At 39.8% G+C, this 25,983-nt stretch overlaps 1 protein-coding gene across 1 annotated transcript in view; it reads left to right on the forward strand.

Moving 5' to 3' along the window:
* The first annotated feature begins 4,381 nt into the window (after positions 1 to 4,381).
* Positions 4,382 to 25,983, forward strand: part of SCD5 (stearoyl-CoA desaturase 5) — a 33,590-nt gene continuing 11,988 nt past the window's right edge. Inside the window, exon 1 of the mRNA XM_063310065.1 lies at positions 4,382 to 4,846. Coding sequence (XP_063166135.1) covers positions 4,585 to 4,846 — 262 coding nt within the window. The 5' untranslated portion in view covers positions 4,382 to 4,584. The remainder of the gene's footprint in view (positions 4,847 to 25,983) is intronic.

Raw genomic sequence — 25,983 nt, forward strand, 5'->3', positions numbered from 1 at the left:
TGAGAAAGGCTGCATCAGAGAGAAGCCTCATCACATCTGCAAGATAGCATTCTGCTAGTCTTGGCATACACAACAGGACTTTCCCTAACAATCGTACAATTGTCTATGAATAGTCCTGGTTGACGGCTGTGTCCTGCCATAAGAGCAGTGTTTAGAGATTTAGATTTCCCATATATATATATATATTTAATGCCAGCCTTCTTCACAGAGTTAAGTTACTGACTAAACCAGTGTTTCTCAACCTCGGCAACTTTAAGATGTGTGAACTTCAACTCCCAGAATTCCCCAGCCAGCTTCTGGGGTCATCTCTTAAACTCTGTATTCACCTTAACCCTAGACCACAGTGTCTGATAAAGTATTCAAAATCCAAAATATGTCTCCTGTTGTATGCACAATGCATGGGCTCTATAGCAGCAACCAGCTCAAAATTATGTGGGATTTTGCTCAGAAGATGCTTATTGGACATTGCTCTCTAAATAGGTAAGTTTCACATGAGCTTTATTCCAGCCTGGTACCCTCCAGGTACTTACATTAATTGGGAACTATGGAAGTTCTACTCTAATAAATCTGAACAGTAGGAGGTTAGGAAAGATAGTCCTAAATAAATCTTTTGTCTTCAACTGTTGTTGCATGGTCTAAAGAGTATTACAAGAACTTGAATGCTATATACAAAGGAAATTAAGAACTAGGGTCTTCCAAGTGCACATTTGAGCTCTAGGGTGATCCCAGGTCTGAAAAAGATAGAAGACGATAGCCCTGAGTTATGTGCTAGTCTTGGTAGTTACCAATGGCTCTTTGATCTGGGTCCAGAAGTAACTACAGAAGGCCATGCGATTCAAAGACCACTGTGTACTCTATACCCTGCCCTTGAGAAAACTGCAGAATTGTGCATGAGCACGTGAATATTAGCACAGTGTCTCTGAACAAGAAAGACAAAATCCAAGGAGTAAAGGCCTTGAATCAGAAATAAAATGGAAGGAATCCAAGGGCACAGAACAATTGTTAAATAAGGTTATCAGGGGAAAATATTCAGCAAAGCACATAGGTTTATAAAATGCTACAATCCCTTGATATAAGAAGCCCAGCTAAGTTAATTGGTTCCATCTGGTCACTAGGCAACATCTATGCCATTACTAATTAGGTCTATATCCTGGATAACCCCTGTTTATATATATATTTTTAAAATTCATACTGTGATTCCTAGCTATAGCTACTTCAGTATCACTGCACAGTCTTGAAGGAACCATGTAATAAGGCAGGGGGAAAAAACCAATTCAGTTCTTGAAATGAAGCCTCGTCATCCATTTATGGAGGTGCGGAGATGATTCTGAACTATAGCAAAAAAGTCTTTTGTCTAAAGCGCCCTGGGTCTTTCATCAGAAGACCTCCTCCCACACATTTTCTGGAGCTATTTATTAATTTCCAGGCCTCTTTTTCTATCCTGTCAATTTTAATCATACCCTATTTGTGGACTGTTTATAATATGTTTATAATATTATGTATTACAATGTTTCGTATATAATACAACATTTTGTATTATAATGTTTATAATACAAAACATTAACATTAGATTATATAATTTTATAACACAGAAAGATTAAAAAACAATTTGTATCAGTGTATAATCACTATTATTCTTGCTTGTTTAATGAAACACAAAGACAAATACAATCTGAGATCAATAAATCACTTTAATTCCTGTCACTACTACCCCGTTCACCCGCCGGATATAACCTTTGCCTCATGATGTGGAGATTAATTTTTTACTCTTATTTATATTATTTACTACTGTAATTTTATATTGTATATTTTATTCATTGTATGATTGTTGTTTTAATTGATTACTGTAAACCGCCCAGAGTCCCCTGAATGGAAAAGATGGGCGGGGACAAATTGGATAGATAGATAAATACATACATACATACCCCATGGTCGCTGATGCTGGAGGTGGCTTGACACCCTAGCACAGTGTTTCTCAACCTTGGCAGCTTGAAGATGTGTGGACTTCAACTCCCAGAATTCCTCAGCCGGCATGCTGGCTGGGGAGTTCTGGGAACTGAAGTCCACCATCTTCAAGTTGCCAAGGTTGAGAAACACTGCCTTAGCATCTCATATTTTTCTCTACCAGCATTTGGTATCTTTTAGAGTCTTTGCTAGCTATGGGTGACAGGGCTGAAATGGAAGTTTGAGAATGTCCTAGGACCGACCTTTCAATCAGGCAGATTGAGGCAATGCTGGAGAAAGTCACAATAGCAGCAACTGCCTCTCTCCACCATTTCAGTGTATTGAAAGAGAACTGTGTGTGCCAGTTTGAAAAAGGCTGGGCAAGGCAGACTCTTCATTCGATGCTCCCTACTTCTCATATCTTATGACAATGTATTTTTCCATTGCTGTATGCATTTGTTCATGCACTGGACTCAAATAGCTGGTTGAAGCCCTGCAGCTCCCGTCACACTAAAGGCTGCTAGAAACCAAAGTATCTGAATGGCCACAGGTGGCATTCTCCACTCTAGACTATCCTGTGGTTCTGAAGGACCCTTATCCCACTGCCTATGTTGAAGTAATATTTATCTGTCACTCCAGTTGGCTGTTCTATGAGGAATGGGAAGAATCAGGTAGGAACTGGACTTGCCTCACCAGAGGCATATTTCCTGCTCATCCTTGTTACCAGGAACCTACTTTAGTGATCAGCTGCCTGGGAAGAGATGCCGAGGATGTTTGACCACATAGTGAAGACTGATGTAGGACATAGGATTGTGAGATCTTTCTTTTTCTGTCTTTCAGCTTTTTCCTTTTCCTTGACCTTGGTCTGATTTTGACAAATAGCAAACAAGATGGAACTGTTCCTGCATTGTATTAAAACAGCCTTCTCAATCTGCTGGGACTGCAGCCTGGAACCTAAAGTATCTGGTCAGCAACAGATTGAGAAAGGCTGTTTTACACACTGGTTCATATCTGACCTCAAGGACATCTGAAAAAGATTGCTTCCCTCTTCTCCACATGCCATTTTATATTTCACGTACTCTGGTAATTGAGATTGATTATTCTCTTCTCTTTAAGCACCTCATCCATGTCTTGTCTAATTTGAGGGTTTAATTAAAGTGTCATTGGGATCAGATAGACTTTAATAGGAATTTGGATAAATGAAGTGTTAGATGTACAAAGTGGTAAGACATTCAAATATCACTATCTATGTAAATCTACTCAAAAGCTGTTGAGTAATTACATTAAAGTTCAGCAAGGCTTTCTCCTGAGTAAGAAGGTTTGTTTCCAAATTACAGTACTTTAAAGGCTGATGCAAACTCTCATTTAATAATATGGTAGTTAGTCCATGCAGTGACCAGGAGTCAAAAACGGACTTGAAGGCACAAAAAAAAGAAGGTAATTTATATTAATTTGGAACTTAATGTGAAGTGTGAGCCATTCAAGATGTTGTATTCTACTGATGTCTTTTAAGTTGAAAGATAAACTATAGGACTTTCCTTCCCAGACAATAACTCACATAATCCTCAACCAGTCTTGCTGGCTGAGACAATGGGAACTGTAGTCCAACATGTTTGAAGGATAATGGGTTGGGGAAAGCCGTTAAATATTTTACTTTGGGGCTTATTTTCAGCTTCGATTCTCATACACCTGCATCCTTCATAACAGCTAAATTAGCTTTTGTGGGCTTGGTGCCCCTATAAATATTGGACTTACCATTATGGGATAGTTGTAATTGTACTTCAGTGCAATTGGGAGGTCCTCAGCCGGGGAATATGGATATAGCACATCGTATCTTCAGGGTTACATTTGAATCCTTATAAAAAAGTAATATTTACAAATCCCTGCATCTGAATTATGATCCTTTGACTTTGATCCTAACAGCAAAGTCCTTTCTGGAAAAGCAGGAGGGTTCAAAATGCACTAATAGCATATTCCAGCCTTGTTTCATTTGGCAGACCTACACTTAACCTTACCCCATTCAGTGTCTGGATTCATTGATCACCCTAATCCCTTTTTGTTTTAACCATGGTTTGCTCACAAAGCCTGCTGTTACCCCTAGTCCCAAATCAGTCTTCTCTCAGTCTGAGTTCCAGCTGCATTGGAACATCTGCATGGCATTCTTCTTTGTTGGAGCTGGGGAATTTCGGTCCATTCAGCCTAACCAATATGTACCAGCAGCAGCAGGCAGCGATTCTGAATCGCTCTCCCCCCCCTTGCCCCATCCCTTTAAGAGCACGCATATGATTGGCTGTAGCTATGCAGGTTTTTTCTCCCATTCTCTCTCTCTCTCTCTCTCTCTCTCCTTCTCCCCCAGCCCCCCCCCCTGTTTTTTTCATCCTCTGTTGCTATGTGGAGTTCGGCTTTGCCACAGCAGCAGCATGGATAAGATGCTAGCTACAGCTGTTTAAGTCATGCATCCCTAGACAAATTTTAAAAGCAGTCCTGGGAAGGAAAAGATCAGAGGAAGGAAGAGAAGCAGGGGAGGGAGAGGAGGAAAAAAGGAGATCTGACCCCTAAAACAAAAGGCAATTATAGGCTTTCATTCCCCCTTCTCTCCTTGCCTTCCCAGTCGCCCAATAAAAGAATTTCTACCAGCTTATGCAGTCCCTGAAGCTCCACCGTGCAGTGGTTTTCTTTTTGGCTATCATGTCAAAGCTAGGAACCAAGAGCATGATGAATGGAGAGACAGAAATGTCCTGCGATGGACAAGCGGAATCAAGAGAAGAAAAAAACAAGCAGAAAGTCGGACCAAAGAAAAACATTGTGTGGAGGAATGTCATCCTGATGGCCTTGCTTCATGCTGGGGCTGTGTATGCCCTTTTCCTTATTCCCAAGGCCCATCTGTTTACTCTGTTCTGGGGTAAGTTTTTTTTTTCTTAGCATTTTCTTCCATGGGGGAAGGTCTTCTTGTTTTCATGCAAATTTCTCTTTTTGGTTCTTTTATAGCTATCTGTTCCCCAGGAGACTTAATTCATAATGAAGTGCCTTTAAAAAAAAAAAGCATTAGAACAGTCATTCTTTTTCCTTTTGGTTTACTGGTTCAAAATGACTGGCTAGATTTCAGTGGCTAAAAAGTCCCAGTTTTATTCAAAGAATATCATTCATTCTTTAGAAACATTTGCAAAATGATATAAATTTGTGATATCAATTTAATAAATAAATAAATAAATAAATAAAATCAGACTCTTGTAACTGATTCATCCCGATGAAAGAAGCACATTATATTTTTGTGCTCTTAATACCTTCCTAACAGATTGAAATCCCAGGTTTTTACTCATCAGTGGGCCTGATCCCACTGTGAATCCAAATTAATCTTATAATTATTTGATTATTTAGACAAAAGAATAGCTCAAAGGTAACCAATCGGCATGAACTGACCTTGTAAACACCCCCTTTGAGATAGCCTGTATGGGCTACATAAATCCAGCCTTAGGGTAAAACACTGATAAAATAAATACAGTGCCTCATCCAAATAATTCAGGTATAAATGTATTTGTGAGAAAAGAGATAATATTAGGAGGAAAGTGTTACGATAAAGAAACCTGTTCCCATATTTAAAACTCATGAGGTGAAGTTGCTCTCACTGATTTGTAAGAATCCCATTTTTAATACGCTTGCTTTCAAGATTAGAGTGTTTTATTGGTTTACCATTAGCAGGTAGTTCTTGTAAGAAACCTACTTTTTCATTCACTAGCACTTGCCAGTTTTGACTTTGTGATGAGTAAGAGAGTAACCATACTCAAATCCTAGACATATCTACTTAGTAGTCCCATTGAGTTTGGTGGATTTACTTCCAGGTAAATAATTATAAGATAGCAGCTTTGGGGACTGAGAAAAGAGAATGTCAGTAAGGTGATGGATAATTGCAACTCTCAATAATTGTGCTTTATGCTTTTGAAGGAATAAGCCATAGCTATATTAAAGATTTTTCCATTTATTTCCTGCAGCTAGAATACATATTCTTCTGCTTTGTGAATAATACTTTGCTTATTGTGTTGCCATCTCCTTTAGTTTTAGACAATGGCAGGGAGGTAACTGCATTCTCAGTCTGCTACTGAGAATCCTTCATGGCCAGGGTATTTGATTTAATCCAGTGCTAACCTTGGAAACCAAATTTCACACCAAGATATCTAGACTTAAAGGTGTCTTAGTCCCTCTCCTGTGGAAACTGTACAAAGAGAATATGTTTGTGCATCACGATTGTGTTTTTCCTTTATTGCTGAATAACTGTATGTCTAGGTTTAGATTGTTCTTATTTATATCATGCTTTGCAGACTGATACAAACTCAGCAAGGTTCCTACAAACAAAACTATAATGATGGGGGTAGTGGGGGGAATAAAGGATGAAATAATCATGTACTGAAGGACAAAGGCAAGCAAATGGAAACGTGTACTTACACTGCATTATCAAAATGGCCCAGGTTCCAAGAAAAAGAAATTTTTCTAAGATAATCATGTAGAGAAGGCAGATTAGGATTCAGAACTTCCTGGATTAAGGAAACCGTTGGCTAGGTCTCTCACCATGCCATTGTCAAACTGAAGAGAAGTCCATCTCCCCTTTGGGGGGATTGAAAACCTGTTCCTCTTATAATCCCAGTGCATCCCCATTGTGAGCCAGCTGGTATGTCTTGTCTCCTGTTCCCTTCTCACCTCTTACTGTTTACCGATGTTAACAAACACTTACAGGTTTGTCCTGCGTGTGACAGCTCTGGAACTGCAACATTATATTATTGTTCACTCTAGTTCTTTGTTCTTCTGCATGGAGATTTTTCCTTTTTCCTTTTCCACTCCTAACACTAGAGAGAGAGACGTGAGGAAAGACTGTCATATTTTTGAATGTGTGAATGGATTTTAAGCTTCACATCAGATGCTTTCGAATCTGTGTCCTTCTCCTTCAGTGTAGAAATGGTGCTTCAGCTTTTACTGTATGATTAGGTAGAGATGGATCCCACCATTGAAATACAGAGGTTGCCGATCAGAGAGAACCTAAACAATCAGAGAACCAGAAGTGATGGGGCTAAGAACAAAGCTAGTGTTGGCCAGGATAAGTATTTTTCCTTCTAACCATCATGGTTGTGGTGGGATTTCTTGCTTCCTATTATTAAAACAGTTGCTTATAATGAGCTTTTAATGGTTGAAGAGGAGGGGGTATTATGGGATGCCAGGTTTAGCATAGAGCAATGTTTTGTATGATACATTTATGTTGTCTGTAATTCTGTAAACCACCAGAAGTCATCCTATGGAAATACTGTTAATAAATACCTAAAGAAATAATGAACTGGTCTGCTGGGCCTGTATCTGGCATAAAGGCTTGTCCTACTTTTCTTTTTAAAATATTTTTATAGCAATGAACATCCTTTTCCAAAAATAAAAACCATAGTTGTGAATGAAACTTGGTTACTCCAGAGGACCATTCTTAATTTTGTTAAATTTATCTCATGAGACCCTCTTTTTTCCTTGCAATAATAATGGTTTTCCTCTTGGGGGAACAACACATTTCTAGTCCCCCATCTCATCCTCTCTCTCTCATAAGTTATTCTGCATACCTACCCTTTTTTCCTGTTAGAAATTTTTTTCCTGGTAGATTAACCCACTTGCCTTAGGAAATAATAATTAACTAAAAAGTTCAGAATTTGAGGATGTAGAGGTGGAATAAAGGAAGGAAATCTTCTATCAATCAGGGATCAATCCTACATGGGAGCTGTAAATCTACCTCCCACCCTGGATAAAGCGCTTGTTCTTGTAACAGTTGAGAGTCCATCAATAACTTGTCCATCAATTTTCCTGAAGGATCCTTCATATTGAAAATAAAGGACACCTTTGAGAAGCTTGACAATCCACACAGTTTTCTGCAGATGGTAAAAAAAGATGAGGCTGCTGCCTCTGTGAAAGTGCAGGTAGCCTTTTGGAAAAGATGTTCTGGCTATCCTTTTCCTCTCCAGCCTGCTGGTGGAGGTCAAAATGCAGCTCAGCTGAACTACTTTTCTACTTTTCTTCTCCCCATTTTAATCTTGGCACAAGATCTGTCCCCCCCAGGATGCAGCTGCCTGCTTGGAAAACTTCCCCAGACAGTTAAAAAAAACAACGCAGTGGCAATTTCAGAAAGCTGCCTTTGTCAGTGAGATTTGATGTCTGAAAGGTGAGCAGTTTGGGGAAGGATATCTTGAAACCTAGCTGCATAACTTTGAGACACATTATACAGGCATTGTTACAGGCGATGTGGTTGCCTACTGTATTTGGAAAAGTGAGAATGGAGCAGAGAGAAGGGAAAAGAGTTAAATTCCTGCTTCAGTGCTTTTTTGTTTAAATTGATTGATAATGTGCCATCGAGTCATTGTCCTTCCTAGTGACAACATAGAGCCTCGTGTGGCGCAGAGGGGTAGGTGGCAGCATTGCAACCAAAACTCTCCCATGACCCGGGTTCGATCCCAGCGGAAGCTGAATCCTCAGGTAGCCGGCTCAGGTCGACTCAGCCTTCCATCCTTCCGAGGTTGGTAAAATGAGCACCCAGCTTGCTGGGGAAGGTGATGACTGGGGAAGGCAATGTCAAACCACCCCAATATAGTCTGCCAAGAAAACGTCGCAAAAGCGGCGTCCCCCAAAGGGTCAGGTATGACTCGGTGCTTGCACAGGGGACCTTTCCCCTTTCACAGTGACAACATAGACTTTCTCCATGATGGTCTGTTCCTAACCTGGTCCTTTGGCTCTTCCAATGATACACTCATTGCTACTGTAACTGAGTCTATCCACCTTGCTGCTGATCATCCTCCTCTTCTCTTTCCTTCCACCTTTCCCAGCACTGGAGCCTTCTCCAGAGAGCTGGGTCTTCGCATAACATCTGAAGTAGGATAATTTGACCCTGGTCAATTGTGCCTTGAATGAGATCTCTGGGCTGATTTGTTTGATGATCAATCTGTTTGTTTTCTTGGCTGTCCACAGTATTCTCAGGAGTCTTCTCCAACACCAGAGTTCAAAAGTATCAATACTCTTCCTATCCTGTTTCTTTGAAGTCCAACATTTGCTTCCATAGAGTGTCATAAGGAATACCATGGCTTGCACAATTCTGATCTATCTTTGTTTAAATTATCCTGTTTTTTTTTCTTGTAAAAATACTGTATCAGGACTCAGTTGGATATATTTACCTAGAAAATGTAATTACTTAAAAGTATACTCTGAAGAATGAAGGCCCAGCTCCCAAATTCCTTTGAATGACAATTAAATAGGCCAAAAATCCTATTCATTTTTTATGGCCAATTTAAGGAGATAATTCTGGCTATCTCACATTTTCTTATAGCAGTGGCAGCATCTGGCAGACCTTGGCTGATTCCCCAAAGCTAAGCAGACTCAGATCTGGTTAGTACTTGGAAGGAAGACCACCATAATTTCTCAGAATTATAGGCTAGACTGGGACATTAAAAAAATTCTAGAAAATGACAATGGCAAACCACTTCCATATTGTTAACATGGAGGTGTCCAGGCAGCCTTGAGGATTTGCTCAACAAAGGAATCTTTACTTTTATCCCATTATTCCACAATGCCCAACCGATGAAGTATCTATACATCCAAGAATGGGTGTGTATTCTAAAGAAAGGTAATCTGTGACATTGAGGAATAATAATAGGCTGCCTTGCAAGCTTGCTGAGGTAAGCTAAACCTAAGGCCCTCAGAACTCCCCAGAGACCTGGCTAATTTGCAGGAGGTATTGCTACAAGATAAAATAACGTTTAGTGAGGTCTCTTTATACAGAATCTTACCCTTTGGCTTTATTAGTAGAATGGAAGTGAGGAAAATTGATCATGGCTGTCTATGCCTTTTAAGAGAGCCAGTTTGGTCTAGCGGTTAAGAACTTGGACCAGGAGCAGGGAAACTGGAGTTCTACTCTCACCTTAGGCAAGAAGCCAGCTGGATGACTCTGGGCCAGGTCTTCTCTCTCAGCCCTAGGAAGGAGGCCAGGGCAAACCACTTCTAAAAATGTTGCCAAGAAAATAGCAGGGAGTTGTTTCTTTGAAGTTCCAAGAGTCAATATGTATATATATGGAGAGAAAGAGACAGACAGTTCCAAAATTTGAAATAAATTTATCCTGTCTTGTATCAGGTATTTTACCTGAGCTACATCAATTTTAAGTGAAGGATGGGGCAGTTGCATGAGTGAATTAGACATAACAGAAAAGTTATTTTTCCCCAGGGCTAGAAATATTTTTATTCATTAGTTCTTGGTCAAGTTCAGCAGTATATCTTTTTGGAATTACTTTAATTTGGGCTAGTTTCCAAGATGCTGAGGGACAAATATGGAGAGGAAGGAAGACCAAAGGTCAGTGTAGAAAGCAGATAATAAAATATATAGATTTTGTGCTTGAGAACAACATAACTTATAAAATACATAGGCTTTCTATTCTTCTGGAATTTGCTTCATTGAGATGCAGTAGGTATTGTAGGCAGAGAGATGCATTAGCTTATGGTAGCCAAAAATCAGAAAAAGTCCATTAATATGCTTTCAAACTTTATTAAAAGGCATAAGCGTTCATGGGCTACAGGCGACCATGGGTGTCATGTTGTGAAGGCCATTCTCAGTGTTGAAAGAAAGGCATACAATTCCAGAAGAAGGAATTTGAGACTCTTTGGACTCTCACTAAAAAGACTTTGCATTTATGTGTGCACATAAAAGCAGAAATGTCAATATATAACTATAAGAGCAGATGAACCTGAGGAAACCACAGACAAGCCAGATCTTTGTAATTTGGCTCTCACCATGGTCTTGTTAGAAACAAGGCACAAAAATACAATTGATAATAAGAGGATTTTTTTTCCACTCCTGCTTATGAAAAAACTCATTATATATTAATGCTGGATCACAGAACTGTATTGGATTTGTGCCACTGACATATATGTATATGTGTGTGTACATTTAAGTCATTGTTTACTGAATAAATCACAGTTAGCTAGTAACCTTATAAACCATGATTTGCAAACCAGAATGGTTGGATTCATTGAGCATATTAAGCCTCAAAGAAACAAACCACATTTTGGCTTAGCACAGTAGCCTTTCCCAACCATGCGTCTTCCAAATACATTGACCTATAATTCCCAAAATTTTCAACCAGTATGTCCAAAGTTTATTCTAGTTGGGACTCCTAGGAGTTAAAATCTAAAATATCTGGAGGATACTAAGTTAAAGAAAGCTGGCTTATCAAGCTATAACCATATTGTGTAAACCTAGCTATTTGCTAAGCCATACCTTGTTAAGTGTGATTTATGGAATAAACCTTGATTGGCTCAGTCTGTGTAACCTACTAAGCCTCAAACAAACCCCAATTTGGTTTGTTGCATGTGAATCCAGCTCATCTCTCTCTCCTGTAAGACCATGTAGCAGTTACAAGGCCATGCATGCTTAGGTTGTTGTCTGCACAGCTGCTGAGGATGATGGAGCTTGTAATTTGACTCATCTAAAGGAGGTAGGATGAGGAAGTCTGTTTTATCAGTTGTTGGTTCAGATTCAGATGTTACCTGGGCAACAATTGCCTCTCCTGACTCTGCTCCTTCCCATTAGCTGCTTCTGTTTCATTTTTCTATTGCTGTGTTCATGTGCAATTGGAATATCATATTTCTGTGTTTTTTTATATTTAAGCTAATAAATGCATATTCAGAAAAATAAAGCATGTTTAAAAGGAGAAACCCCCAAATTGAAGCTCTCAGAAAGTACTATTTCAAGCTTAACTTGGGGGCTTTGTTGCATTTTCTTTCTTCTCATCTGTGGCTGGCTGTTGTGAAAAAGTACAATTGAGCTTTTGTTCTCTGATCCCCTTGGAGATGGTGATTCGGCTGCGCCATCTCAGTACAATTGATCTTAGATCATTGCTCTCTGTAGGCAGTAACCCACCACAGGAAAGGCTGGGGTTTCATTTAACAAGACTGAAGTGGCTGCCTTTTTGCACTGTTCAGAGAGAAAAAGCTGAAAATGAACAGGGCCCTTCTTGTCTGGGAAATCAGCCTGAATCTTAATCAAGTAGAGAATATTGAAAACTACTGTGAAACATTGCAAAATTCAGCATTCAAGCTACTTTGTACATTTTCTATTACTGTTTAGAGTTTTGAAGCATTGCAACATTTCTTTCAATCTTTACATCACTCTCTGATGCTAAGAACATCTGTCTCTCTTTGTCTTTAATGAGAAGTGCTTTGCAGGTTTGAACATGCTTCAATAACATCAAAAGGTTACAAAGGTGGGTTCACATAGCATAGTCTTAACCGCATCAAATTCCTAACATGCTACCTCAGGGCCCAAAAAAATAATTGTTCCGCAGGGCCACTGAACCACACAGGCTCTCTTTTTCAGATAGCTGGAATGGCTCCCACATAAATTTCCATTTTATACTTTTTCTAATCCAGGTATTTACATCATAATTCCCATGTCATGTCTGACAGAATGTTGTGGACAGATGGCATGAGATAACCCTGTCTTCTTTCCCAGATTGTAAAATATTCTTGTGACAAACCTTTTTATCAAGGCCTGAATTATTTCTTACATGCCTTAAAAAAAACCCACTTTATCTTCCTTTCTGGAGAAATACACAAAGAATCAAGGATGTTGACATTCTAAATTATGGGTTTTCCTAGCTGTGGATTCATGGATAAATACCATCTGGTTCCACAGAAATGAATATAGGATGGGGGTGTGTGTTGGTCAAGTTCATTATCACTGTTTTGCCTAAAGCCTTTGCTAGACTTCATTTTATAATAGAATGAGATTTCCTTGGAGATTCTGTATATTTGATTCATCTCCTTCATACATCCAGCCCCCAATAAGTTTTTATTCCCAGTAGGGAAAGTATTTTTATTATTTCCTAACTCTCCTTTACATTGCTTAGAGCAGCATGGATGATTTTCTCCTCACAACTTCTGACATAATAACCCTGAAAAGAAGGTTTCATTGAGAGATGTATGTATGTATGCATGACTGAGAGTTGGGTTCAAGCAACAGGCTACGCCATACTGTGATTTTATTTATTTATTCTTGCCTACTGCAAGTTGTGTATCAGTGCGGGTTAGTCTTATGGGTGAACCAGATCGTGGTTGTTTGTTCAACAAACCATGGTTTAAATTCCTGGCTGAATGCAGTGTGTGGACTCAGCGAGGGATTTACATAAAGTTGCTACTCCCAAGTACTGTAGATTATACCTTGGCACAACCTTTGCCAAACTACAGCTTTCCTGGTGAGGATTTCCTTGGGATTCTAGATTGCCCAGTAAGAATGGGAAAAGGTTGTTATTGGCATCTTATGTGGGAAGATATAGAGGTGCAAGTATCACTCTTTGGGCTCCAAAGCAAATCTCTCAAAGGAGAACCCCATCTCCACCTCACAGCATGCGAGTACAGGTGCTGAGTCCTCAGGTTGGGGCAATGGAGGGAGAGAGGGAATGAGGGAGAGTGCGCAGAAGAAAGAGCAGGCCACCTCTAGGCTGCACAACCCTGTCCCGCCACTAGGTGGCAGCAAAGGGTTATTGTTTTCTCTATCACTTCACTGCTATCTAGTGGTCCCCTAGATTGTTGCAGCCTAGATATGGTATACCTATACTGTACTCGTTCCCCCCATTCCTTTCACAAGCGGGAAGGAAGAAGAGAGTGAGAAGAAGGTGGCCAGTAATGACCAATGGGAAAGCCCCCAGCTTCATCTCCAGAGCTTCATTGCATGACTTGGAAACAGCTGTGGAGAACAGCAGCAGAGATGTAACAGGACAGCAGCAGCTTCTCCTTTACTCACCACCTTCTTCCTTCCATGTTGCTGTTCTGCTCTCAGGGCCCTGCACTTGGTCTATCCTGTCTAGTAGCCCAAGCTCCAGATGATTGCTAGACAATTCTTTTTGTTGTCAACTTGTGATAGTCCAAATTCTGATAGCTCATCTGTGGTAGCCCTACCCAGGGAGATCATGTTTGTGGAGAAGGAGTAGCTTCCACAAAATGGGCTCCTTGTGCTTGTGGGCCCCAAGACCTCCCCTACCTTTCCCTATGTTGATGTCACTGTTAGGATGCCCTCAGGCAGATATAAGATGTTTGGAAGACAACCTTTAGCTTGGAAGCTGCTCAGAATATAGTCGCTTGAAGATTGGATTCCTCTGTTTGTAATTTTAGGTCTGTGCCAATTTCTAGCATCATCTCTGAGTTTCTGTGGGTCTTACAGAGGCTCCAGGGGCATTCTTAGAGGATGGCTGTAGCTCAGTTCTTACGAGCATGAAGAACAAAAGACCAAAGCAAGTCGTGGTGGTGGTAAGCAACATCTGGGGTGAGAGAAAACAGGTATAAGAGAGGACACGTAGTATCCTCGCTTAGCCTTCTAAGAAAAGGATGCTTTGTGATTGGCCACACCCACCAAAGAACCATTTTATGAAAAGACAACCTCCATAGCAACCATTTTGTGAGAGTACCTCCAACATTATCTCAAAAGTCCATAGGTGCTCATTAGCACCAAAAGATTACTTACCCCTGTGCTAAACTACATCTCCCATCATCCCCAACTAGCACAGTTAACTGGGAGCTATAGTCCAATCCTTCTCAGAGTACTAGATTTAGGAAGATCAGTATAGGGTTTTTTTTAGCAAACCTTTTAATTTTAAAATATTGTTTAGGGATCCCAAGAAGAGAAATGAGGTGCTCACATTAATGTTAGAACATGTAAGAGTCCTTCAGGTGTCAGTGTTTTCTGTAATAGCCAGTGAGCTGCCAAGGGGAACCCACAAGATGGTCACAAGGGCAAAGGCATGAACCCCACTTTCTCCAGATGTGTGCACTTCAACTCCCAGCATTCCCAGATTAAGATGGCTGAAGCCAAGAATAATGGGAGTTAAACGTCACACCAGGTAGGGGGAAATGAAATGTTTAAGCCTTCTTCAACAATGATACTGACAGCAATTATTTTTAAATACTATAAAAATAATGCCTGTCCTCGAAGGAAAGCTGCAGGGTTAAATGCACATTTAAACCCCTTTCTCTTTGCTGTTTTCTTTACCTCTCCTTGGAAAAGTCATATATTGCAAAGAGGAGGAGGTGGTGCACACAGACAATTGGGCCAACTCCTCCCTAAACAATAGCTATTAATTTTAGGGTCTCAGCTAAACTTTGCAGTGCCAGGAGGCAGAAGGCAATAGAGTTCCTTGAAATTTTAAGCTAGGCTTTTCTTACAAAGCTGGCTAAGCTTCCTCTGGAAATTGACTAGCAGAGATTTCATTACCCATGGCCAGCTTGTCCCCCTGCCATACAATTAATTTAGGCAGGCTCCCTCTCAATAATATTGACGCAAACCACATCGTGGAAAGCATTCAAGCAATCAGATTATTGCATTCTCCTCACCTTTAGCATAAGGACAGAAACAAAGTCCTATTAAGACAGCAGAAAGTAGGCAGCTGTACATCTTTACCCCGGTGCAAAAAAAGAAAGAAAAAATCAGGAATAAATCCTACTTATTTTAATTATATTTAGAACTTTGTCTTCTACTATTAATAATAGTCTTTCCCTAGACTTTTCCTCACTCCCAGAATTAAAATAGGACATCCATCTGCATCTCTCTTGGATAATTTGGCACATTTTCTCCCATAGTTTGTAAATCTAAATATAGCAATATGCAGCTTCTTATCAGTAGGGCTACCATATCCGGGCTGCAAAAATCTCATGGCCATTAGATGATAGCAAATACCAAAACCTTAGCCCTCTGCTGCCATCTAGTGGACACCTGGACCTTTGAGGCCCAGGTATGCAGGCCATCACATTATAAAGAATTCTAACATGACTATCAAATCACACAGATTTTTCCATATTGTCCCAGTTTGCCCTTACACATTGAGCCGTGTTCAGTGTGCTCCTTTGGCATGTCTACAAATTGCCTATTTCCTGGGAACGGTTCACCAGTATCCAAGTTAAAGGAGTCCAAAGATTATAAATTACCAACATCAGGATTCTAGTTTGTGGCATTTGCCAAATTCTGCTTTATCCCAAATACAAATCAGGACTGGGGTCTTTAGTATGCTACTCAAAGCCAAGGGCTTGACCTTAGTCAAGTAACTTGATTAAAGATCTGTTGTGAGTTTTGTAACATTAGCCACATTCAGCAATCTGGGATCACTTCCAAAGTCAGTAATTGCATCCTGCGTTTCCTACTTGAAGGGCAGTTTTCTTCTTTTTTGTCCAGCTCTTTAATCTTCCTTCTCCTTCTTCACCTTCAAGACAGCCACTGAGATGAAATGCTTCTGTCTCTGTTGCAAGAAGTAGCCATGTTATTTCAGTGCTAGTGATTCTAGAATGACAGTCAGAATTTATCTTAGGACAGCTGTGTAACCCTTCAGATTTGAAGGGGGAAGTTTGTTTTGAAGCCCCTGGGGGCATCATATAGCATTGTCAGCAGCTCTTTAAAGCAGTTGCATCTTTTCCTGGGACTGTGATGTTGCCCTCCACAGCAACAGCATGATCCCAGGAAAAGGGAGTTTAAGGAGCCACAGACTGTTGCCAGACACTGTGTGCTCCAAGAGACTGTTATCCCTTTGAAGCATTGAATAGGTCTGTTCCTCACACAGTTTCCCCACTAACCATTTACAGTGTCTTCCCAGCCATACTTGTGGCAGTTTAAAGCCTCTTTGCTGTTAATGCCTCATTGCTGTTATTTTGGTACACCTCTAAAAGATGCTGTAAGTCATACATGTGGCTTTTTAAATAGTTATAATATGGCCTCCCACAATTGGTGCTGTTCAGGTATGTTGGGACCATACCCCCAGATCTCTCATGGAGATCTGGGAGTAAGCATCCCAATCTATTTGGAGGAACTAAGCTAAATCCGCTATAGTTATCTAGCAAAAATAATTACAATAACAGTTGAGATTCATACTCTTGGAGATTTGGACGGCCCTGATCTTTTTGGCCTTCTGTAAAGGCTTAAAAACCTGTGTTTTAACCCAGGCACAAGGCTAGGACATTGGATGAACGCAGTGCCTCTCTCTGCTGTTCATTAAAGCAGCTGTATCTTTTTTCACACTTCTATGCAGAGAGACTATATTCAAGCACGATTTGAACTGTCTTTTCACAATAGTTTTCAACATACACACAGCCCAGACAGAAGCATTCTGATAATGAACTCACAGTAGCATAAGACACTGAACATTACTTTGAGTTGAGAACTAAATGAGTTCTTCTGTCGGCTTTCTTTGCTTGCCATGTCATCCCATGACTGACATTATCTATGGAAGCACTTCCAGGGCATCTTTGCAGACAATGTAGTCTTGCACTTATGTTCAGGTGGGGTTTTACCTTCCTTGGAAATGGAAGGAGACATTCAAGCAAACAGGAACCGCCTTGCGAATTGAAAGAGAAGGGAGTGTGGTGAGTCCTGAGTGATGATGATAGCTGCAGACATGAAAAAATAGTTACGTTTATTTCTTTGTTTTCTGTTTCTTTTTGCAACAATAGCTTTCTTGGCAACATGGAAAGCTAGGGCATGTTTGCCAAGATATCCCTGAGAAAAACTTTGTCTCTTATTTCATAACTGACACATGAGCTAGCTTTGCCCAAGGCCACCCACTCTGGAGAAACTACCTCTTTCTAGAGCTTGATCTCCTGATCTGCAGACCGTATCATTCCTACCAGACCATGCACAGCAATTGCATGGGAGCAATTGGCCCACAAACTTTTAAGTGCTCAGCTCCCTTGCACAACAGTGCTTTAAAAGAAGTGTTCTATCCCCAGGCTCAGTTCCTGGTTTGCTTGTAGCCTTGTGGTGGAAGTGTTTACTCTCCTCTGACGTTGCATTCAATATGAAGTCTTTCTCTTCCCTTCTTCACTCTCCGGCTGTGTTCCAACAATGTTCCATGGTTAATTGGATCATGCTATACTCCATATGACAGCCAGTTTGGTGTAGTGGTTAAGGCACCAGGCTAGAAACTGGGAGACCGGGAGTTCTAGTCCTGCCTTAGGCACAAAGCCAGCTGGGTGACCGTGGGCCAGTCACTCCCTCTCAGCCCTTGGAAGGAGGCAATGGCAAACCACTTCTGAAAAACCTGGCCAGGAACACTGAAGAGACTTGTCCAGGCAGTCGCCGAGAATCAGACATGAGTGAACAGATAAAAAAAAATTCTCCATATACATATGAGTAGGAAAAAGAAGGGAAAAAAAACTCTGAACACTAGATAACCAAATAAACTAAACAAACATATATGAAACAATTATATAGCTTGGTTTTGTAAACAACAAATTAAACCTTGACCACATGAAGCCATATTTTATTACACTCAATATCCTATCTGTGATTCAGGAATAAAAATGCTCACCTCTGTCTATTCAAGTATGTTTACAAATTTTCATTAGTATTGAATATGGATATTTAAAATCTCATAACTTTCCGTACAGATTACAGTTGTATTCTGAAATTGCATTTTCTCTCTAACAATTGATTAGGTTTGTTTTTTTTGTTTTCCTTATCACACTGTTTTTTATAATTGTTGATATTTTCTTGTATAAATAAAAAAGGGAAGATAAAAATAGCATTCTATCTTCACAGAGTTATCTGAAAGACAATTAAAATAATGTATTAAAAGCATTGGGGACGCAGTGGTGCTGCGGGTTAAGCTACTGAGCTGCTGAGCTTGCCGATCGGAAGGTCGGTGGTTCGAATCTGCGTGACGGGGTGAGCTCCCATTGCTAGTCCCAGCTCCTGCCAACCTAGCAGTTCGAAAACATGCAAATGTGAGTAGATCAATAGGTACCGCTTCGGCAGGCAGATAATGGCGTTCCGTTTAGTCATGCCGGCCACATGACCACGGAAGTGTCTATGGACAAACGCCGGCTCTTCGGCTTTGAAACGGAGATGAGCACCGCCCCCTAGAGTCGGACACAACTGGACTTAATGTCAAGGGAAACCTTTACCTTTACTATTAAAAGCATTAAGCAAATGTTAAGTTATAATTAGACATCAAATGCTACAACGCAATAAAAGGCATTTATAACAATGACAGTATATTTCATTTTATTGTTAATATGCAAACTCCCTTTATTGTTACTTATTACTTGAAACCATTTATGAAACAGTGCAATAAAATGCAAGGATACAATTTAAAGTGTATTACAAAACTGTATGCCTGTATGCATGCATGCATATAAAAAGGACATTTGCTAATCATAGAGCTTATTCTCCAATAGGTTTACTCAGAAATAAGTGAAAAATTACACACAAGGCAACAAACAGCAGATTCTTTGTGACAATTGCAGCATTTCTCAACTTAATTCAGTTGATACTACAACTCCCAGAATTCCCACTATGACCAGATTGAAGGAGGCTGCTTCATAATCTGAGAAATCTATAGCTACTAGACATTGTAGAACCATCCCTGGGACCATTAGCTATTTAAAAAAATGTTAAACCAATTTATCATTAAATTAAATTAGTTAGCTTGCATGTAAAAAAAAAGGACTGATTTTCAACACAACCTTATGCCCTAAGTAAGTGTTTACACTCACTTCAGTAACAAAGTAAACCTGGATTATTTCACAGGCACAACAGTGTAGTTTTCTTGGCAGTGCCCAGGAGTGGTTTGCCATTAACTTCAGAGATTGTTTTCAAGTTCCCAATCTAGTTCGCATCCCTTCCAAATGCTAACCAGGCTTGACCCTGCTTGACCCTTCCAACCTAAGGCTGATTTGGCCCTGCTTCCTGCAGAGACTTGACACTGCTGGATGAGTATAGCTTATTTTTTATTTTTCAGATGGAAGAATTTTTTCTTCCCCTTCACATCAGACCTGCTCTATAGTATAATTTCTGGTCTGATCTCCACAGGCAACGAAGGTAGTACAATCTTGAGGTGGGAGAATCAACTATAAAACATAATGTTCTAGCAGCTGATGAATAATTTTATCTAGTAACATCTATAATTAATTGCAATGCTATTAACATAAATATAAACATTATATTAATAATATATTAATCCTAGATTTTGTCCTGTTCTGTTTTCCATCTTCCAAGGCACCTATGGATGAAAACAAAATGTACTTACTAAATGGATTATATTTTTAAAAACGGAGGAACAATCGTTTCCTTATTTCTTCAGCCCAGAGATTTTAAGGAGAACCTGAAATGCAGCTTACAACTGCTTTCCATTTGGTAGATAACATCTGCTTGCTATTCCCACATTCCATCTATGGCCAGAACTGATGGCTTGAATATCAGTCATATTTATTTGTCCTTCACCTCTTTTGTGAATTGTTTGTTTTGTCAGTTAACTTGGTGAAGCCTGCTTGAAATTCAACATTTTGAAGACTGGTTTGAATTGTAACCTTGAGTTAGTTTTATAAAGATACTGAAAATAAAACAGGAGCATAGCAACCTCCCCCAATGTGCTCATTTTTGGTTACAAGAATTGCCTTTCTTTTTAATGCAGAGGACAAGGCTGGTTCTGGCTGTCCTCCTCCACTATCAAAGGAACCAGAAGTTCTGGACAAAGTATCTGGCTACCCTTGTAATTTCCCACAATCAGTCAAAGGCATTGTGGGAGATTATAAGAGAGTTAGATGAGGCTGCCTCATTCCACTGGGAGTGCTTGGAAGGGGGAAAAAGTAATAATTGGAATTAGGAAAAGAAGTGCAGATGCTCAAGGATACCAGATGCTGTTATTAGGTCTCCTAAAGATGACTTCTGAAACCCAGCCTTCCACCTGACATCTGAAACAATATAGTCTATTTTGTAACCTGGCAATGCTGTTTGCTGTCCACTGAAGGGGGTATGTGAAAAAACTGTGGCAAAACACCCACATTTAGTTAAGGATCCCCAGGAAAGAGACCTTCAAAGCTTGAACCATTCCAGGGGGACAGACCAAAGAGAAGATCAGCCATGGAAACCTAGAGAAAATAATAAATGAATAAATGAAACCAAAAAAATAATGATCCATTTCCAGGCAGGGTAAACACCAGCCCCACCTTTCATAGCTGAGTTTCTATGCTGAGATAATCACTTTTGAAAACGTAATTGTTACCTGGCAGCACAGGAGTGATGAGTTCTCCTTCACTGGAGGTCTTCATACAGAATTGATGGTCATTTGTCAGAAACGTTGTGGCAAATCTGGACTGGGCAGGAGGTTGAACTAGGTGACCCCTATACACATGTGAGCTGCATTCATACCAACCCATAGATGCCACCCCATATATGTGAACTGCTTAGTGCCTTTGTAGTAAAGCATTCACAGCAAGCTGAATTGACCCCGAGTAGTGACAGGGGGAGGCATCAGACAGGGACCAGTGGCCCAGTAAACCAAATTGTTTCTATCCACTGACCATATCTCAAAGCTAGTATAGCTGGCATGCTGACCTAGTAGGAAGGGACAAATAATCCAGATGGGTTTATCAAGAACATTCCAACATCATGCTGCAATTTACCGTATGTCTGTCTTTTCCTTTGTCTTGTCTTTGAAATGTAGTAGGCCAAAGGTATATATGCTGTGATTCTGCTTTTGCTCAGGGCTGCTCAACAAGCTGCCTGTGGTTTGCCAGAAGTTCGATGTATAGTGTTTGTTATTTGCATGCTTAATAAATGTATGTTGTATCTTTGAAGTGATTTAGTTGTTTTAAGTGAGCCAGGTTTTGGCCACGACACCTCCAAGATCCTTTCCATTTCTATGATGAACAATTCAGCCTGGTGTTCAATGCCTTTATCACATGATCAGGGGCATGGATGCTTCTTATAAGAAGATGATTTAGGAGAAGTCCTAGTTCTATCATGGACATTATTCTTTTTCTTTTTGGAGGGGTCTAGCTTTCTGTCTGCAAATGGGAACTGGATTAAAGCATTGTTTCTTCAAAAACAAAAGGTCAATACAACAGCCACAGCAGTCAGATCAAAACCCAAGGGCTTCTATCATGTGGTTGTGGCTGCCATTTTGATTTTTTTTGACTACCTGCTGTGCAAGCCTCTGGTAGGATTAACAAAGGCCTTATTTGCTAGTTGTCAGGGCAACTGATATACTGTAGATCTTATCAAGCCCACAGATAAACTCATGTGCTTTTAAAATCTTCAGCTTGTCAGCAGCAGTGTTAGAAACACATCACTGATTCATTTCATGCCATCCTATTTTTAATCTCTCTCTTTTTTTCCTTTTGGGTCCACTGAGATCATTGCTGTTCCTTTTCTATCTAGGTTAAGTTTGATCTTTGGCAGTCCCTGAGAACCACTGAGTGACACAACTTTCTGCAAACCTTTGCCAAGAAGCTACTTGGTAGATATTAAAAAAAAAAAAGCATCTGAAAAAAAAAAGTATCAGCCATGCTGCAAATTAATATTCTCTTTGCCCACTGAAAGATCAGAATGAAAATGAGTATGCGTTTAAGACAGGGATATGCAATGTTTGTAGGATCAGGGTCACAACCCAACTTCACAATCTTCTGAAGAGCCACATGAAGGAGAGGAGCCAAAATGGTTTGGAATGGGAGAGGTTAGTGTAGGAATACTCCTCTGGAAGATATATTCCTCTGATCCCCATCCTTAAACTACTTTTAAAGCTTCCCTAACTCAAAAAAAGCCCCAAATCATGTTGCCACAATATGGCCATTTTGCCCCTGTATTTTGGTGATGCAGTTTTAGGGTGCCAAGGTTGCTCATCTCTGCTTTAAGATGTAAGGCTTAGTTCACACCTGTTTTCACAGAGACTAGAATGGTATTATAGGATGGGGTCTGCTCTGAAAACAATTTAAAGTGTTTTGAACCTTGCTTGAGCCCAGCACCTCTCGGCTGTTCATTAGAGCAGCCATGTCTTTTTCAGACTTCAAAAGCAGATGCTGCTGCTTTAATACGTTTGACTGCTAATGCAGCTGCAACTCACACCTAAGGCTAAAAAAAAAGAGGAATGGCTTTAATGATTATCAAAGAGGTCTTTTGCTCATGTAAGGACTAAAGGACTTTGTCTGAACCATTTGCAAAATATTCAAAAAGTTAAAAGGTAAGACCTTCTCCAAATACTGAGCTGTTAGCATTTAGTAGTTAGGTTTATAACAATGCTTTTAAATAACACCCTAAATACTTGACCAGTCACTGGAGGAGTGTAAGAAATAAAAAAAAGATTTGGATAACTGAAGCACTGTGTTGGTAACTTGGTGTTTCATAATATTAATATGAGGACTAATATAGCAACATTTAACAAAAAAGAGACACTATGCAGCTTCAGAACATTGATTGTATGTCCTTTGTTTGTATGTATTCCACAAAGTTTTACAATTTCCGTGCCTTCCCCTAATTTGGGCAGCTGTTCATTGGTATGAGGAGCTGAAGATTTAGCACCATTTAGGATAAATAAAAATGTGTCCTGCTGTTATTAAGTTCCAAATTTCATCTTAGTGTTCTGCAGCTTCTGTTGCTTTTAAAATCCATCCAAAAGAATGTGAAGGTCTACTACAGTTCTTCTCAAGAAAATAGAGTTCATCCCACCTTTCATATCATTATTTGCTAACATTCCTTCCATTGTTACATCCCACACATTTGTTGCAATAAATGTGCTATTTGGGGCAAGCACCACATTTTCTCCAAGTGCAAAATGTTCAAAATACTAAGGCTTTGATTGCTCAAGAAAATAGGATTTCCCCCAAATGAAGCATAGATTGGGATAAACTATGTGACCTGTTTACAAAACCTAAAAAGATAAATATTTATTGTGGAAGTGCTGTATTAGCTAAAATAAGATAGAAAAGACAGATGGGAGTGGCAAACTGAGGGACTGAATTTATGTCTAGATCTTGATTTGGAATTGATCCTTGATAGCTTGCAGCTGCAATTTTGTTACAAATAATTTTTAAAAAAATCATAGCCTATGTTTGCAGCCTATGTTTTACAGCTAACAAAGAAAAGACACAGTTTGATATGATGTACATTTAGCTGAAGCCTTGATGATGGCAGTATGCCAATACTTCAGCTGGATCCTGTATTTTTGCAGTACAAATGATCTCTGCACATCTGTGTCTTGAGCATTGCTCACAAGGGTGCCAACCTGCAGGCAAGCAGACAGCAAGGGGTGGGATGTGGTTTTTGTTCAGTAGCAAGATCTCAGACACTATTCATTGCGGAGAGGAAAGATTCTATCACATCTCCCATTGCTTATAATGCAGCTCATCAGATTTTGAGTTAAGTGCTAGTGATGTCCTGGAGCACTTCCCAAGGCCACGTTGAGAGGAGCCCCCTCATCTCAGATATACTTTTGTCATAATTCCTTTTTCCTCTTCATCTGATTTAGATGCTGACATGGCATTGTGAGAGTCTGCCAAATGTCACTGTAGAACAATTTCGCTGCACAAAGATCGGTTTCTCAATATTCTATAAGTATATTCACCAACAGATGCTGTGCATGTTTGTCTGTTTAGTATGGCTGGCAATGTTTCAGATGGCCCTTTGTAGCTGTGCCTTAACAACTTGATCGTTTTTGATTAGTGGTTAAAGTATGTGTTTACCTCCAAAATGTAGGAAATTCTATGCTAATGGCACAGGAACATCCCAGGCCAGTTGACAAGTCTAGAAAAGAAATATGCTTTATTTATTTACATCCTTTTAGTTTTTTTTTAAAAAGCCATACCATGGGATTAGGCAGATGAAGAAGAGGAGCTATGCAGAAAGCAACAGGATTAATTTGTATTGGTAAGAGTCACTGATATGGAAAAACAGTGTTTTAACTCTTATTCTGCTTGCATAACAGTGTAACTCATGGCTAACTGAACCATGGTTTGCTAAGTTAATATGACATCCTGAATGAATATGAGGCAGTAGACCATAAACTAACCACACTGGCTGGAGTTGCACAACATGCTAAGCTAAACTGTGTTTGGCTAGATTGTAATTTAGTGTGTTGTATTATCACAGCCCTTGGTGCCAAGCTACCTCCATTACTTTCTTCTGTACAAGGGAATGGATATCCATCTCTTATTGGAAAACTGAATAAATGTATTCAAGAACATGGTTTATAAATCCAGTTGAATTGAGTTTTAAATAAAGGACGTTCTGGATTAGCCAATAAGTGATACAGTTTCTATGAAATGCTAAACCATTACAGTTTGGCTTAGCAACAGAACTGAGGATCAGACTGTGTTTAAGATACTTTATGTTAATCACTATCACTAATCATGTTGTTTCTTGGTTTACCTTGTCCAACCATGACTTATCATCTGCACTTGGTTGACAAGTAAAGTGCCTTTCAAATGAGCTGGTGACATCATATAGACACCCGTGTAGTGTTCCTGACAGCAATACAGAAGTGGTTCGCCATAGCTTTCCTGTGGAAAATGTTTCAAATCTGTAGCCCCATCTATTGGTCTGGAATTGTGTGATGGTCTCTGTTCAAGGAGTAATCAGGCATGACCCTGCAGCTTCTCAGACAACATCAACCAAGTTCATCCATTAATCCTCCTGGAAAATGAGGAAAGGTACAAGAAGGAGTATAAAGTGGAACAACTCATGGAATAGCATCTGGGCTGCTCCTCTTTAGTTTTTAGTTTTTCACTCCAGGACAAAACTTGATCCTGGCCGGGCAGAAGAGAGATTAGCACAGCACAGTCGTAGAAGTATCATCTTCCATGCTACCAGTGAGCAAGGAAACTCCTCAGCAAAACTCAGTCTGAGAGGAGTGTTGAGATCCAGCCTTTTTTATTTTGTCCCCTCAGGTATGTAAAAGGGAAGAACTCTCCCCTCACCTAATGCATATGGCACGATTGTGGATACACTCCAAATTTTCTTTGAAAAGCCTTATTTCTCGACTCTTCCATTTTACTTTTCAAAAGCAAATGTGTCTGGAATTCAAGAAGCAAAATTCTGCAGTCTTCTGAAATGCCAAGCCGTATTGTTCAGCCTTTATTTTAGTTCTCCTTGCAGCTTAGAACTCTGTAATTCTTTAAAAGGCTTTTAAATCCTTCATGACTAAACAAGGAATGTTTGTGTTTTTGTGATTTTTGTTGCCCATCCATCTTAATATTGATTTGCTGTATCATAATATTAAATTGAATCCAGAC

This window comes from Candoia aspera, chromosome 8, assembly GCF_035149785.1.
Source record: "Candoia aspera isolate rCanAsp1 chromosome 8, rCanAsp1.hap2, whole genome shotgun sequence".
Taxonomy (NCBI): domain Eukaryota; kingdom Metazoa; phylum Chordata; class Lepidosauria; order Squamata; family Boidae; genus Candoia; species Candoia aspera.